Raw genomic sequence first — 17,716 nt, 5'->3', positions numbered from 1 at the left:
GTGACCAGAGTCCTGCATGATGCAGCGAGAATGAACTCTGCTATATTGGCTTGTCAATAGATTGCTTACACAATTTCTACTTTCTGGAAAATATGCTTTCTATAGCCCAATTTTTATTTCTGGAAAAGAATCCTTAGGTAAATAAATATTCATTACTTGGTATTTAGCTGTTTTAATTTGTTTTGATTTGTTTGGGTTTTATTTTAAGGTATTGCAATCCGAGAATCAGCCAAAGTAGGTGACCAGGCTCAGAGGAGGGTAATGAAAGGTGTTGATGATCTGGACTTTTTCATAGGAGATTGAGCCATAGATAAACCTACCTATGCTACAAAGGTAAGCATTGAGTATTTTTAAGAAGTCTTTCCAAAGTTGCACATTTTTATTATATAATGTTCTAGGACTTTTTGATAGCCATTTAAAACACACATTTGCTTTTTGTGAAGTATTTTTGTTGCTTTTTTAAAACTGCATGATTTGGTTTATGGCTTTACCTTTTTTTAAATGTCTGTTTTACTAGTGCTGTCCTGTGTGATTGGTGCTTGAACCCTTGTGTAAATATGCATTGATACAGTGCAGCTATTCAGTTTTCAAAATTATTAGCTATTATAATAGTCATAAACACTGAATATTTAAATTCTTGCTAAAAGTGTATCCTCTTAACATGGCATATGAACTGGGGAATGTGTTGGATACTTTTGCTTCAGGGAGTGTCACAATTGTTTTGTGGAGGGCTGTCTTCAATGCAGCTTCTCTGTGAATCATATTTTCCGTACCCTAGTAAAGGACTTCTTGTACTTACAAAATGTTACCGGCTTATGAATTATATGGAAAAAATCATATTTTATACATCCTGCTCTATTACTTAAATGTCAGCTGTGTTCTTAACATTGAACAAAATGTAAACATCATCCCTGCCAGAATTTTCATTGAAAAATATATAGCCTGTATGGTCTTCATTTCTTTTTATAGATTGGAAGGCATATTGAAGCCAAGTATGATTCTCAACTTTATAAATGATAAAATTTATACAAAAAGAGGTTAAAACACGGTGCCGCAATAGAGCAATAGCAGTATTAGGAATAGAGTCTGGATCCTGGCTTCTAGTCCTGCAAGATAGAATCGCAATTGGAAGTACCTTGGAGCAGGAGATAACTTCAAATAGTGCCTCTAAATTAAAATCAGAATGGAGGATTTGATAACATAACCATGAGATGAGGTGTTTTCATTCTTGCAGAAGATGTACGAGTTTGGGGAGACTTAGGCTGTTCCTATTTCTGGGTTTGTTTATCCTTGTATGGTCTAGAGTGTTGACAAGTTTTCTTGCTTCAGTGGCCTATACGACATGGTATTGTTGAAGACTGGGACCTCATGGAGAGATTCATGGAGCAGGTCATTTTTAAATACCTACGAGCTGAACCTGAGGATCACTATTTTTTAATGGTGAGTTAATGAGACTAGGTAAGAAAATATTTTTGTAAGGGGAAAACTAAAAAATGTTCCAAGCACAAGTAGCTCTGTTGGAGGATTTTTCTCTGTGTCTTTTCTTTCTTCAGCAACCAGGGGAGTTGTGGGGGGTGGGAGGAGAAAGTAATCTGTAAAGCTGCATTATAACTAAATTCTGTTCATTTTGTGATGCAGGCTACTGCAGGTTGGATTTTCTTTTTGAAAAGCTTCGGTCACTTTGTTTAAACTAAATTCTGTTTGAAATTTTCTATTTTGAGCGCACTGAGAATTTTAAAAGTTTGATTACCATACCAAGCTAATCAATGCATGAACCGTTAGGACTCTATTGAGGTGGTTTTTTCAAAACTTTTTTTTTTTTTTGCAGACAGAGCCTCCACTGAACACACCAGAAAACAGAGAGTATCTTGCAGAAATCATGTTCGAATCATTTAACATACCAGGACTTTACATTGCTGTTCAGGTGAACAAAGTGAATATATACTTCTAAAGTACAGTATAGCTGCAGTATGTATAGTCTTCTGTGTGCACACATCTAAAATGTCTGAAACAGTATTTTCGGAGATTGTAAATGAGCACACACTGCCTGCTTCTAAATATAAACTCTTTCTCATGTAGGCAGTGTTGGCCTTAGCTGCCTCTTGGACGTCACGGCAGGTTGGAGAACGTACTTTGACTGGAATTGTCATTGATAGTGGTGATGGAGTGACCCATGTAATTCCTGTGGTATGTAGTAGGATGCGATTTGAAATTATCAGTGGTTTGGACAAGTACAGGGTTTGTTTACTATAGATTTAAATAAGAAGTGTCAAATGAAACTTTATTTTTAAATTTTTAATGTTGCTTGGTTGTTTGGGATTTTTTCCTCCCTTATGATTGTTTTGACAAGTATGTATTTTATTATGTGAACTTATTTATGCAATTAATTTAGCTTGCAGACTATAGGAGGGTCACAGTAAGGTATTGTCAGGCCATCTTTTAAAGGCTATTTCTATGTAAAACCTTGTCTTCCATTACTGTGATGCCTCAGTTCTGTTTAGTATTAATGCTTGTCATGGTTTTGGATCTCCTGCACGCCACCAACATCTGACAAGAAATGTGCTAACTTTTTTGATGTCCTGCGTTTTGATTGTTTAATACAGCTGGTAACGTGTGCTTTTTATGTGATTTTATTGTATTTTAGAAGTTAGTGAACTCTGCTTGTGTGGAAACAACTACAAGCTTGTATAAATGCATGTTCATATACATGGTCGATCTCATACAGCTTAATTATGTTAGGATGTTAAAAATACAGAATTATCTGTGCATACTGACATCTGTTCTGTTGATGTAATTTCGTGTATTTCTAAAGCATATAGTATGCTTGAATGATCAGTTATTTTAGAAATGAAAATTTGATTCCTTTTAATTTCATCTTGCATTTTGGTGTTAACCTGGTCTTCTCAGTATTTTCTCAATATGAAAAAACAGCATTTACCATATGAAACTCTGAAAAGTGTAAAAAAAAAAAAAAAAAAAAAAAAAGGCAAGGGAAGAAATAATGTTGGCTCAGCAATACCAGTGTTTTCAGTAAATGCATCCTGAAAAAAATTCAGCAAATAGATTTTTGTTTTTATTGTACTTATCATTAGATACTACTTAATTTGACTTTTTTTTCTTGCCTGCGAATTTTAATGAGCTGTATACTTTTTCCTATTAATTTTTCGCTCTCAAACAGGACACGAGTGATGTATTTATATTACGTTTGCTTTTCAGATCATGCCTAAAAGGAACCATCTGATCACACTGGCTTCTAATGTGTGCAAGATTTTTTGTCTATCATTTGTGTATCTATTAGATAATCAATATCTGTTTATATGTGGTAATCAAGGTCTTTTAAATAAAAATAATATCCACTTTGCAGTGAGTTGCACATTTTTATAGTAATTGTACAGTTTCAAGATTTTACTTTTAATTAAAAATCAAAACAAAGTATTATAGAAATGAATGTTAGTTTTACTGTTAATTATTGATACACAGTAGGTTTTTCCCTAAATATGTTTTGTGTTTTTTTTTCCCCCCTCTCCTCCTACATAGGCAGAAGGCTATGTAATTGGAAGTTGCATCAAACATATTCCAATTGCAGGTAGAGATATTACTTACTTTATTCAACAGCTCCTACGGGAAAGGGAGGTGGGAATTCCTCCTGAACAATCTCTGGAGACAGCAAAAGCCATAAAGGTACACCCTTCTTTATCTCTTAATAAATACATAAATAAAACTCTTTGAGCTAATTTTTTGGCTTTAACAAGTTGCCAGTGGCTCTCTTACAATACACTGCCTACATTTGCATTTTTAATTATGCAAGCTTCTGGTGGTTTATCCAATCAAGTGCGGGGGAAGGAGAAAGAGGAAGAAAATCTTCATGCTAGACTGTTTGGAGTGAATATGTTCTGCAGATTAAATCAGCATTTTAAGCTTTAGATTTGTTTAAAACTTGCTTTTTAATTTAATAAAAAATAAATGCATGTAATGTTAGTAGGGTGATTGTGTGGGTCTGATCTTGCAATGAAAGCTTGCAGTTGAACTTCTTTATCGTCACAGACCTAATGGTTGTGATGTTTGCATTTCGAGAGAGACTAATCTAGACGAGTCAGTGTGCAATCTTATTGAAACAAATAGGCCATGTGCATTGTCTTGTAGGGTTTGAGTCTTCAGTAGTCATTTGGGTGAGAACATCTGTTGAACAGCCCCGTCTGTAAGAATGCTCACATATTTTTGTTTTTTGACTGTGTTATACTTTAATTCAATGATAGAATAATTATTTCGGCAATTTTTAATGCATAGTATTTCTTAACAGGAGAAATACTGTTACATTTGCCCTGACATAGTGAAAGAATTTGCCAAGTACGACGGAGATCCTCGAAAATGGATCAAACAGTATACTGGCATCAATGCAATCAACAAAACCAAGTTTGTTATAGATGTCGGTTATGAAAGGTTCCTTGGACCTGAAATTTTCTTTCATCCTGAGGTAAGAATAGGGACTAGCAATATTAAGTTATAGAAACTTTACTGTGCGAGTGAAGGGGGGGGGGGGGTAGGGAGGTACTATCATTTTTGGTGCCAGTGCGCCATCCCGTGGAAGTAAGCGGTCAGTAAGTCTCCTGGCTGCAAGCCACGTACAGTCTTGGATAACTTCAGCACAGAAAAACGTGAGCACAGCAGATAATTATTTTTCTAACATCCCGTGTAACATTTAAAACATCTTATTTTGTTTCTTTAAAGGCAATCTAAAATTGAGAAGAAATTGTTTGAACTCACAGATTTTATATGGTATTTTCCTTCTTTCTTTCAGCATTGGTTTAAACCAGTATGCCTTTATACTGTGTATTTGTTTATGTTGCCAATCCCTTTGGGCGCTACTCTGCATGGTAGCATTGCATTGATAATACTCTAAATCTTGGACACTGACTTTTGATACCGAGTCAATTTATAAAGCATGGATACTAAATTTGTCCTTGAGGGAAGTCCATTGAAATCTCTGTTGGTGTGGTCATAAGTAACATGTGCAATTCTGGGAGACATTACAATACATAGTCTGTCTGGTTTTTGGTAGTTCAGTTTGAGTGAGCTTCAGGATATTGTGATATTGTGGGAGAGGAAAGAGTCAAGTTTTGAAATGTTACAGCACAGTAGAGAAGGTCCTCTCCATTCCTACACACTCCAGTGCATTTATTGCAGGCACTCATAACCTGTAATACTGTTAAAAATTTAATCAAGATCCACATTAACACTGGTGAAGTTTCCCTTTGTCTACCCTCCTCCTATCGGAAGAATATTAAAAAACCTCATTCTCTCACCTTTTGTCTAAATTCCAACCTTAATCTCTTTGTGGTCAGTTTGTAGCCATCTGATCTTGTGCCAACGTTAAACCTCTGGGCTAAATAGTTTGTCCTCCCTGCTGTTTATCCATGTGATCTTGCAGAGAGGCATTGAATCCCGTGTCAGACATCATTTTAATAGCTCCTCTTTCCATAGTCCCTTCAAAGACTGTTAGGAACAGGATAAAGGACTAATTTCCATTTTCTTCATTTCTTGATAGTTTCTTGGCTCTGTTTTGAAAAAAAAAAACTGAACTGACTTTCTAGACAAGAAAAACACACTAGATGATACGTACTGCATCCAAAGAAAATTTCTCGCTGGACTTCATTAACTCCTCACTTCAAAGGGTATCAAGTTAGCTAGGTAAAAGCTGCCTTTGGTAAAGCTGTCTTGTAATCTTTTCCTGTTTTCAGTTTACAAAATTTGTTCTGAAGTCTTTAATACCCTTGAAATTAGGCTTTGGGGTTTGTAGTTACCCAGGTTATTTCTCCACTTTTTACATTAGGTATTTTACTTGCTATTCTCCACCCATATGATATTTGCTAGCAGACTGCAATTTCACGTGTCAGTTCTCTTGTCCCCATTCTGGGAGCATGTTATACTCTGCTTTGGATGCCATAACTCTCATTTCTACTTATTCCTTTTGCCCTGCTGTTTTATCAATGTCTTCATTGAGAGCCCGGCCGAAGTTTTCAGGCTGTAGCTCATTCAGATGAGAACTCTGTGTGAAGCAACACCGCTTCTTTCTTCTCTTTTAATTTATGTGGCTTCGTGTTTTAGCTTCTTGCATGATTAATTCTTACTATGGAAATTAGCTTGAATTCTTGGGGATTTTTTGCATCATTCTTATGGCTCCTAATCTCCAAGCCAACTTCCTTTTGCTAATTTCTCTTTCAGTTCAATGTATACTTGTTGTGTTTTGGCTTTTGTTATTCATCCAGTGAGGATACTTCATCTTGTTTAGGATGTAAATCCCAAATAGTTTCTACACCTTTGGGAAAGTTTTAAAGTTATATAATAATATATTTATAATAATACATTATTATGTATCGATAATTCATTTAATTTCTCAAGTTTAATCTCTGAAAGGGCAAAACCTAGGCTATGAACTGTTCTTTTTTTTTTTTTAAAGCTCATGTTAAGTTTTAAGTGGAAAATTGCCACTAGTCCAATGAATGTTTTTTAGCATTAGCAACTCTGAGTCTCTAATATTTATAAATGTAAATATAATTTACATTAGCACTGTATTGATGTTTGCATTGATAGGGACTTCCATTCAAGACCTTAGAGTACTTATGCCTTTTTGAATATTAGAGATTTTATGTGCTTGGAAGAAAATCTGACTTTTTGGTGGGAGTTTAACATAAGTATTTTAGTAGGGTTGAAAATTTTTTACAGGAGAACATTCCGATTTGCACACTGATATTTTTGATTTCACTTAAAAGGAAAGACAGGACTACATTACATGGTAACAGTATGTTTAATATTGCAGGAGAACTCAAACTCATGTCAAATGCAATAGTAGGTCCATAGTGCATAAACTTTTAAATGGTGAATTTATGACCAAGGAACAGAATCTGAATTTCTCAGCAGAAAAAGGAATTATCATTTCCCTTGTACAGAAGCGGGTTTGTTATAATGTGGAGTAAGTGGTGAGCAAGAGTAATACTGACTTTGATTCCCACCTGCCTCCTTCAACAGTGCTATTACAAAATCTCTCTACAGTCTCACTTCTGCCTTTTTGTTTTTTCATTCTTGGGACAAAAAAATCTAATGCCTGTTCTATTTCATTTTAGTTTGCTAATCCTGATTTTATGGAATCCATTTCGGATGTAGTTGATGAAGTTATACAGAACTGTCCCATTGATGTCCGGCGTCCATTATATAAGGTACGGTCTTTCTGTTGTAAGATTAACTTATTTGAAGACTAAATTATCAACATCATCATCATGAAGCATACACATAGCTACCACTTCCCCCACTATGAGAAATGTGAACTTTGAATAGAAATAATGTTCAAGTTAAACAAAGTGCCACTTCTGAATGAACAGTACTTGATATTTGCTGCTTTTTATTTTTGAAAGAAGGGTTATCTGTAACAGTGGCTTGATACATAGGTAAGTATTGTCCCTGAGGAACTGAGGCAGAGGGATGTTATTTGTATCCGACATTTGTAGTGTGAATTCTTGTTCATGAAGGTCTTTGGCTTTTGCCCATTTTAAGGGTTATGTCATGGTCTCACCCTTCTCACTCCCCTCCACTGCCTGCTTTATTAAGCAGTAGTGTCAAATACATACATTTTTTTCATAGTTTTGACTTGTATCTGCCCCGTCTGCAGTTTTAGCCAGGTATTGAACCCAGTATTAAAGTAGATGAAGACTTAAAATTTTCTAGGAGACAATAATTAGGCCTGCTTAAACTTGCCCAGGGTGTAGTCCAGACAGTACTTTCAGTCACTGATTCCTTAAGAAATGAAAAGGAAGGTACTGACAGGCATAGCCTATGGCAAGGTTTCTCTGTATTGGCAGCACATCCTATGCTTCTTGGTTGTTTTCTGCTTGTGCAGCAGCATTGCCCTTCTGAAAATAACAGCATAAAGTAATAGCATGGAGAGGTTTGCTTGCTTGTGTAAAAGGTGGTAGTTTTCCTCACCTATTAGAATGAGCGTTAAGTTCCAAGTAAGTCATATCTCAGGGTAATTCGTAACTATTAAAATTTTGCAGTCTGTTTTACTTGTATAGTAAACGTACTCTGTAATCTAGAATGAGACATAGTGCTTCAGAGCAAATCTGTGGAGCAGGTTAAAATGGGAAGTTAAACTACTTAACAAGCTCATATGTGGAGTGAATTTTGCAGTAGATGTCCTCAATGGCTTCAAGCTTAGGTATGTTGCAGAAGGCTTTAGGAAACTCTTAGTGTCTGGTTGTGCTTAGGGTCTCTGCTTTTTTCCTGAAAGACCAAAGTTGCCATAGAGCAATAGCTTCATTGCTTGGCAGGGTAGGGAATAGTACAGACTTCCCAAAAGTGGTATTTAAAAATTGAGGTTAAAAAAATTGGTGGTCTTTGCTCACCATAATCAGCTGGCAAATAACTTTGCCTTGGCTTGCCACTGATTGAGACTATGAGACTATGTTTTTCTGTTTTCTGTTTTTCATTATACTTGCTTAATTAAAACAATGTTACACAATTACCTATTGAATGTAATTATAGATGTCAGTAGTTATTAATGCTAATAGTTGCTATCTTCTTTAAGCAAGGTCACTGCAAAGGGACAAGTGTCTCTGTTCCCGTTGTTTAAAACAGTGTATAGGCGTAGAAATCCCCTCATACTTTCTCTTAGTTTCTGTGGTTTATCCATTTCACTTGCCTACAGTGCTGCATGGTGGCCAGCCAAGGCCCTGTGCTTTGGAGCTGGGTTTCCATCAAATCTATTTGGATTCTTCCTCAGCGTTCATGCAGAAAATACCTGCCAAGTACCCTTCTTGCAGATTATATGTGGTATGTAGCCTTTGAAGCATTGTTTCACAACTGATCTTTTGATGTCCTATGGTATTTCTCTTTTTTAGTTTTATTGCCAGTATCCCTGTTTCCCAATCTGATCAACATGTCTCTTAGGAGGCCAGTTATCTTGCCTTACATTGATAGGTAGGTCCAGCAGGACCTTCATAAGACTGACTTTTTCAGCCAGATTGCATAGCCCGTAGCTATTCAGTACGGAGCACAAATATTCTTTCACATGTGATGAAGCCTTTTTAATTGTATAATGGTTGCCAGCAATGCACTCTTTTAATTCCCATAATTACACCATCTTAATGTGGTTGCTTGGAAAAATTGATTTATATTCTTATTCCGTGTGTCTCTGTGTCTCTAACACAGAGTTGAGAGTGTTGGATTGCTTGAGATGAGGTGCTTTCTGCTAAAATGGAAGAAGATAGGTAGGCTGCTGGATTTGGAACCAGGGGAGTTGCGTTGAAATTTGAAGAAATAAGGTGGATTTTTTTTTTTTAAACAAACCCCAATCTTCAGAAAGTGGAGAGAAATTTAAAGTAAGTGCTCAGGTGAAATGTTAGAGGAGTAATTTTGGATCTTACTACATGGCTGAAATAGTCTGTCATCCTTGCTATGTTGATCATTCCTGTGTGGTGAATTCCATTGAAAAATGACCCATCCTGTATGCAGCTAGAAATGCTATCATGCTTCTGTGGGGCTCAATGAGGCATTGCATCACCCTTGGCATTCTTTGGGAAGAAAGGTGTATAGTTTGTCTAGTTCTGTTTTTTTGTAGAATTCTTTAGCTTCCTTTTTTCTTAAAATATTGTTCCACAACCTTTCCTTATACTTATCCTCATATTTATGTAAATATATAGTATAACTGATATCACAGAAATGCAGAGAAATGAGAGGGAGAGAGCAGTAGCGTGGTGGGGACTATGGTCTGCAGAAAAAGGCGGTCCTTCCCCCAGCTTTCAGGTTACTATGAGCATACTACTAAACGCAGTGTAACTAAAGCACACCCAGCTTGCATCAGTGGGAACATCTGCTCTGTGGTATAGCCACAACAGATGGTAGTGTTGGATGTTTTCAATACTAGTTGCTATTTAAAAATCTCTTTTCAACCTGGAAATGCTCTGAAACTTGTCCTAACATTTGTCAGTTAGGGCATGAGTTTTGGCACTTAGCGTCAAAAAAGAGTAGCTGAATTTAACAGTTGCCTAGTGAATATAGTTATAATAACTTTAAAGGTGGACAAAGGGCTTTCAGAAGTTCTAAAAACTGCTTGATATTCTAATAAAAGGTATTTTTTGTTGGTAACAGGTTCAGAAACTGTCACTCTTGCTCCACACTATACTTCATCTTCCTTTGTCCCCATCCAGAGTCTCTCCCCAGATACTTCCAGAGTTTAGATGGTTACAGGAGATGAGAACAGTATTGACAGTTCTGAGGTCCGTGCCTTCTCCCAGTAGAAAGGATATAAGTGTAGGGTCATTGGCTGTCCCAACAATGGATTTCTTTCAACTTTTCTCTGCTGTGTTTTTGGCACAAATATATGGATGAAAGAGTTTGAGATAAGTGACATCTGAAACCAGGTAAATTCTGTCAGAAATATCTCTGAAAGATCCTAGCCAGGCATGTTTAAACATTCATGATTCAAATCATGACGGATCAAGTTGTAACATCCTTGACTTCAAACTTCTAAGCTAGCTTCTCAGGCTGAAAACATTGCATGAGGTGGGGACTGTAGTGTATTGGCAAGTGTGGTGTTTTATTGTAGATAAATCATCCAGGTTTTCAGTGGAAACGCAGGTGCGTGGAGACAGGGTTTTAATGATATTGGCTCTTTTCCTTAGAGAAGATTACTTTTTAGCTGGGTGTGCAGCTATTGTGGACAATAGTGAACTTGAGCTTGCTGATACAATTAAGATTTGGACTACACTACTTGTATCAGCGTTCTCTTGGAAGGTTAAACTGTTAACTGCCCAGCTCATAACAAACCATCCTCAAAGCCTGAAGAGATCTGGGGTGTGGGAGGCTAAAGCGGTGGTAAACATTCCCCTAACATCCCTTCTGACTTGGAATTGCTGGTAAATACTTTGTGTGAAAACAGCTTCACATGTGCTGCGTGGTGTGTAGATGGCGCTGTCAGACTGCTCTGCGGCGTCCGGCTGGACATCTGCGAGCTGCAGAGAGAACTACAGTCTGTGATGGTGCCCAGCTTATTTGCTGTATCAACCCTGTTCTTGCCTTTCCTCTCCGAAATTGTAGGTAGCCTCAAGCGGAAGAGCGGATAGGGTTCAACTGACTTTTGCTTATCTGTGCTTCAGCAAAGTGACGTTTGCTATTAATTACTAAGTGCAGAGCAGGGAGGCTCTGTGGGTGAGGGTAAGGCTGGAGAGACTGCCAGGCCATTAGATCTGCATCATATTGGCACCGATGATAAGACATGAGAAAGAAAAGATACTCCTGTTACCTCAAATGGAAGCCCCAAGTGATTAACACTGTTAGTGTAGCACAGGAGTACTGAGACGAAGCCCTGTTTATTACTATCACAGCTGTAATTAAATTTATAACATTACCCATGCTAGCTGGTTTAACAGTAGCTCAATACATCTCCAGTATTTTGTGGTTACTTTTGTGTCTGAGTGCAGGCATATTTCTGCGGAACAGCATGACCATAAGTCATGCTGAAATCTTTTGCTGTTACTCGAACTGTTAAATGAACATTGAAAATCATGATTTTAAACAGAAATTGTTTCTTCATCATGAAAAGTCAAACTTATTTAAAAAAATAGTGTTTCTCATGATACATTGACTTCTTTGTAATATATTTGTTGTTTGATATGTATAATATTTCACCTTATACTTTCCATACAATGTTGGTAAATATTGCCCTGTTTTAACTAAATTAACAGAAGCATGTAGCTTAATTGATTCACTTGCTCATGAAGTGCTTGGCTTCAGCTTGTGAACCTTCCAGTTTTTACCCATAATTTTTATAAACAGTCATATATTGCTCTCATTACATGTCTCTGGTGGTGTGGTTGTGTCATGTTAAACAACTTTAATTTAGGCTATCATTTGGAAGGAAGGGAAACTGGGATGTGTTGTTGACGTTCGTATTTACCAGAAGAGCAGTGGATGCTTTGGTGCTGCAAAGTCTGAAGTGTCCAGCTGAGAGTGCGCTTTATGCCATGTTACAAGGTGTAGTGTAAAGATGCACAAACCAGTTCAGCACCTTGTGTTTGGTAGTGTTGAGTTCTGCAGAAGTTAATTTAACTTTTTGGAATTTTTATGTAAACTTTATTTAGATAGAGATTTCTGTTACAGTAACTGGGTTGTTTTGTTAGGTAGCTTCATATCTCTGCAGCATTACACTGTACAGGCGTAATACCAGAAGTGGTGTGGAGAGAGACCCAATATCCTAGAGTTCATAAGAGAAGCAAAGAGTATGGATGAGAAGTGAGAAATTTCTTTGATGTTCACCCCCCCAGTTTCCTTCCAGAGATGGCCTACTTTCATTATTTACTTGTGGTTAGCTTTTTCAGGTGTGTGGAAGGTCTTCATCCCTCTCTTCTAAGGAAATACATTCTTTTGAAACAACTTAAATTTTCAACCAGTTAGCTGTAAAAGTAAAAATCAGCTGGAGCTTTTTTCTGTCTGATGGTATGATAATCAGTGTTAGCTGTGAAACCTGTGGTCTGCTTAGAGCTGTTAAACCAGCCGAAGTGTGTTTGAGCAGAGTGAGATCAGAAGAAGTCTTGTTTAAAGGAATCAGCTGGAAACAAATACTTAAATCCGAACTTCCTTGATGTCTTTTTCTGGGAGGCCAGGGAATTCCCAGGCAGGCTGAAAACCCAAACATAGCTAGTAAGCTTTCTCCACAGATGTATTTAGCATGCTTCATTGTTATGTTTTTCATTAAGTAGTTACTGGAATTACTGTGTTGTGTTATACTCGGTTATTCTAGAGAAGGTATTTGCCGGGCGGGGGTGGTTTCTTGGTTGTTGTTTGATTTGGTTTTGTTTTGGTGGTTTTTTTGATCTGACAGTCTTTTCCCACCTTCATTCGGTCCTTTTTAAGTGGTGGGTATGTTGTTTGAGGGGTGGGGAATGTGTATGGATTCTGCTTTCATTGTGAGTGAGGACTACCTGACTTCTGACCTTGCAGAAGACTGACCTGCTGAGTTGTGATAACTTACTGAAGCCCATACATTAACAGTCCTCCGCTAAAGAGTTAGTGCAGATTTGGCCCAGTGCCGACTGTATAATTAACCATCTTATAATGGCAGCTGATGTCACCTAGTTATATCCAAAATTCTGCTTGGCCTGGCTTGTCCAGATATGTGGTAATGAGATGACTCACCTTTTCAACAAGTATACCCTAGTGCTTCTGTTCTCCTTGACCAGTATTATTGTTAAACTTCTTCCAGCATGTAGAAGTACTTGAATAATCATAATCTGAGGAAGGTGTAACCTCTTGGCTTCTAACCCTGGAATGATAAAAGATCCTCCCAATGTTACTGCTAACTGTGTAATTGCATGAGTTGGTCTTGGATGTATTAAAACAATTATTCTCAGGTGTATTCTGAAATCTATTTTTAGTGGTAGCATTGTCCACTTAGTGGAGTATACTTGAAGTTTAATTTGCTTTGAATAGAATTATTGCTTTCACCGTCTTTGCCAACTTCATTATCTACAGGTAATATTTTCTGATGGCATCTTTTTAATTGCTATTTCATCACTCAGGTTGGTTGTTGTCTTTTTTTTTCCCCATTAGCAATTTTGTTTTCGCATGTGGAGTGTGTAACCACTTTGAGGCAGGGGAAGAGATGTTCTTGTGTATGGGGGGAGTAGGGGGAATCTCCCTCCTGCTTTGATTTTAGGACCAACTGTGGTTTCTGGCTCCTGCTTATATGTGTGGCTCCTTTCCTCTTCTCTGTCCTCTTCTTTCTTTTGGGAAATGTTTCAGTAATGTTGTGGGGATGTGTGCTTTTCTTTTAAGTACATCTGCCTTATTATGCACTCTTTTATACTGTAGATAATCTGAAGCTGTGAACAAATGAGTTTTTCGTACTGTAATGGTTTTTACAATGTGCAGAGATTTTTTTTCATGAATAAACAAACAGCTTTCTTCTCACTTTACAAGTTACAAACAAGATTTTTGTTGTTATCTGTTGCTTAAAATCCAAGCAGTTACTTCTGCACCCTGCAAGTGTGAACGCTTACTATGCATGTCTTTTGACTCTTCAGATCTGTGTGCAGGCTTCCTGGCTGAAAACAGTGGTTCAGGGATTCTTTCATTATGTGTACAGTCTTGGTCTGCAGTGTCAAAAACTATTACTGAGAGATAATCCTTTGACCTGTGTATAATGAACTCTTGATCTTAGTTGAGTTCCTTGTGGACATGTGTCTAAGGCACATAAGTGGTTTTAGTAAGCACTAATTGGCACTTTGGTTTGCAGTTGCAGCGGTATGCAAGGGCACGCATGCAGTTTTGTCACCTAGAGTTCATTTTTTTGATTATGAAATGCATTTTTGCTGCCACCAATGTTATGTTCTAGAGTTCCTGTTTTGGATCCCCCTACCTTTAAAATGACTTCTGTGTTAGTGTATGACCCTGCAACATTATCAGAATTAAGGATGGGACATTCTAAAACGCCTGTTTAGAATCCAAGTACAAGCCCAGGCTAAGAGGCTTTTGGTTCTGCTCTGAAAACTAAGTAATACTGGGCAAGCATGTGTAGGTAAGAAAAGTGAAAAGGCATTGTACCTTTCTTCGTACTGCAGTCCTCTTTGGAGGTGTGGTACCTTTTTGAAGAATCATTGGACTTGCTGGTTGCTATGTTTAGAAGCTTAACTCTTAAAATAAAAAAAAAATTGAGTTCTAGGTAACTTTACAGCGTTTGGAAAGACAGTAGTATGATGAGGCTAGAGCCTCAATTTGGTATCAGGGCTAAAACTGCTTACTCTGAGCACGCCTGGGAAACTTCTTGATGTAGTGTCTTATTTCTGCTGCTCTGCACGTGTAGGGTACTAGCTCACATTTTAATGGAATCCTTCTCTTTTGTAATAACATATTCTACATAAAACTCTTCTTTAAAGGGGAAAAAAAGAAAGTAGGGGACCATGGACCTCCTATGGAAATTGAGCAATGGTTAAGGTGTTCTGTGTAGCTTGTCAGCTTCCTAATGATGTTAAGATTCAAATAGTCACCTCTGCAGTGTTGGCTTTTGGGAAACTTGCTTGAAGATGGATTTAAAGAATGTGTCTTTAATTTCTGCACAGAACGTGGTCCTCTCAGGAGGATCCACGATGTTCAGGGACTTTGGACGACGACTGCAAAGGGATTTGAAAAGAGTAGTGGATGCGAGATTGCGACTTAGTGAGGAACTCAGTGGTGGTCGGATAAAAGTAAGTAAGCATTTCAAGTGCATTAATTACATGAGTAGTGAAAGAAATAAAGTTCAAAATTTTCACCTCACTAGTGAAAATGCAGTGTTGTAAAATGAGTAGTATATATGTATGTGTTGTTAAATGTATTGGTAGCCTTGCAATGTATGACATGTCTTTCCAGGAATCTTAAAGTTACTGTGAGCAGTCTCTAAGGGCAATTCTGGTTTCCCTTCTAGGAGATATGTGATCTTAGCAATAGGCAAGAGGGATTTAACGGTTGTGTTCTTCAGCGTACTAATCATGAAGAGTTTTATGACTTGGTCTCCTAGGGAACATGGCAGACTGATTAGTACGTGTGAGATAGTGATGTGAATGGAGGGGTGAAGATGTCTGGGTCTGAGTATTTTCAGTTTGTAAGGATCTTGGCAGAAAATGTAAACCAACTAAATACGAACTGTTTCTTAGCCCAAACCAGTCGAAGTTCAAGTGATAACACATCACATGCAGCGCTACGCAGTTTGGTTCGGCGGTTCCATGCTGGCTTCAACAGTAAGTCTTTATCAAAATTATTCTTAATTTTTTTTAATTGTGTGTTGTCTTCTGGCTATATTTGATCTGAATACTGAGTTTTAAACCTTTTCATTGTGACAGCCTAAACTGTGTCACATTCTAGAATCCTTACCCAACTTCTATCTCAGTAAAATTTGTACAGGGCAAGTGTGAGCTTTACTTGAGTAAGGATATCATGATTTGACATAATTCTGAAGTAGTTTTTATATGATAGTTGCAATATAGTCCCTTTATTCTTGAAGTCACCACTAGAGATTAGTTAGGACTTCAGGAATATAGGATCCAAATCAATGGTCTTTAAACCCGAGAGAGAAGCAAATACAGGAAAATGGGAGCAATTCCTGTCTCCAAAGTGGGATTTCTTTATTGCTGTGTTTAAAGGCAGTCTTCTGTCCAGTCAACCTTTTATTGATTAATTGTATTCATACCCTAATATTTCTAGTTTTATGCTATTTTAAAAATGTAATGCCACATCATAAAGCTGTAGTCTACAAAAATGTTAAGGCATCAGTTTATTTGTCATTTTTTCTACTTGATATATTCTTATGCTTTTGAGGGGATTTGTTTTATATTTTCATAGCCAGAGTTTTTCCAAGTATGTCACACCAAGAAAGACTATGAAGAGTATGGCCCTAGTATTTGTCGTCATAATCCTGTTTTTGGAGTCATGTCATAATGCTTGTCTAATGGAAACAAGATCTCTGACACCTTGCTGGTGAAGAAACTCATGTAAAGCAGAGGAAGGCAGCAGATACTGTAAATACTGAAGCAAGATGCCGTTATCTCTTGGAAGCATTTGGATCAGCACCGTGCACTGAAGCACAACTTACAGCCCCAAGTCATTTCAGTAAAAGCCATTTCTCTGCTGACTACTTTAAAGCCTATCCTTCTTTCTTCCTAAATGTGAGGTAATTAAAAATAGGTAAGTCTCGGTTTAGGAGGTTGTGCAAATACTACTGAAACTGAATCTAGAAGAATAAGGCAGTGTTTTTCTGCTTGTGGAAAGATTTAAACCTTTCCCACTTGTGCCCTGATTCTGCAATCAAATCTTTAGCAATGGAGCACTAAATACCACATTGCCTTCAGGGGAGTTGGAATGGATGCAGGTACCTGCCCAAAAGGGTTAGAATGCAGGATTGGGACTGTACTTTGTAAATGTAGGTTTTTCATATCATTTTGTATTTTATGATATTGGTAGGGTGAATTGATGACTAGTTCTAAGCACGAACAGCTATCAATGTCATGGAGTGATGTTACGCATTTCCAGGTGTGAGGCATGTATTGGAGTTGTGCTGGTATTTTTTTGGGGGGGGGGGGAAAAGCCATGTATGCTAGAAACTGATTTATTCTTGTTCGGATGACACAAACTAAGTGATTTACAGTATTGTATGAAGTTTATTATAGCCACTGTTACTTTGTTTTGAATTTTCTGAAACTGTTTTATAGAAGATGATGTTTTGTTTTGATGTTGGTGAGTGGTGGATGACACACGGGCCTTGCACCAGTGAAATAAAAGCTGTTAACATCTTTATGAACGTTTGTGGTAGTCCTGATTTACATACTCCTCCACTTTCTCTCACAAGGTTAGCTTTCCATTTATATGTCAATGTACGTGAAATGGTAACACTGAAGTTGGAAGGGACCTCTGGAGATTTCTGGTCCAGGCTCTTGCTCGGTGCAGGGCTCACTTCAAAGTCAGATCTGGTTGCTGAGGGCCAGTGAAGTTTCAGGTTTCTGTGAATGGAGGTTCCTGAACATCTGGGCAACCTGTTCCGGGGCTTAACTACCCTATTACGGGTATGTGTTGTTGTGTTATGGACACAGTGTTTGTTCTTCTGTGGTTTAAATCTAAATAGAATAGGAAATCCTACTTACTTTGTCTGTGCTGATATTTTTCTGACCTCTGTCAGCAGAGGATTTGTAACAGTTTG

General features: G+C 37.5%; 1 protein-coding gene across 2 annotated transcripts; it reads left to right on the top strand.

Moving 5' to 3' along the window:
• Positions 1-214: 214 nt before the first annotated feature.
• ACTR3B (actin related protein 3B) lies at positions 215-17,090 on the top strand. 2 transcript variants are annotated; one of them, XM_050891166.1, is made up of 10 exons: positions 215-333; positions 1,330-1,440; positions 1,829-1,924; positions 2,080-2,187; positions 3,538-3,681; positions 4,301-4,474; positions 7,122-7,214; positions 15,108-15,233; positions 15,681-15,764; positions 16,366-17,090. In XM_050891166.1, exons 2-10 carry the CDS (start codon positions 1,369-1,371, stop codon positions 16,459-16,461), a joined length of 993 nt encoding a protein of 330 aa, XP_050747123.1. In that variant the 5' UTR covers positions 215-333; positions 1,330-1,368; the 3' UTR covers positions 16,462-17,090. The 2 variants fall into 2 exon arrangements, with proteins under 2 accessions (XP_050747123.1, XP_050747122.1); XM_050891165.1 differs by lacking the exons at positions 215-333; positions 15,108-15,233.
• The last annotated feature ends 626 nt before the right edge of the window (positions 17,091-17,716 follow it).

The sequence above is a fragment of the Gymnogyps californianus genome, chromosome 2 (assembly GCF_018139145.2).
Source record: "Gymnogyps californianus isolate 813 chromosome 2, ASM1813914v2, whole genome shotgun sequence".
Taxonomy (NCBI): domain Eukaryota; kingdom Metazoa; phylum Chordata; class Aves; order Accipitriformes; family Cathartidae; genus Gymnogyps; species Gymnogyps californianus.
The sequence above is the reverse complement of the archived record's forward strand: the minus strand, read 5'-3'. Positions and strand labels throughout refer to the sequence as shown.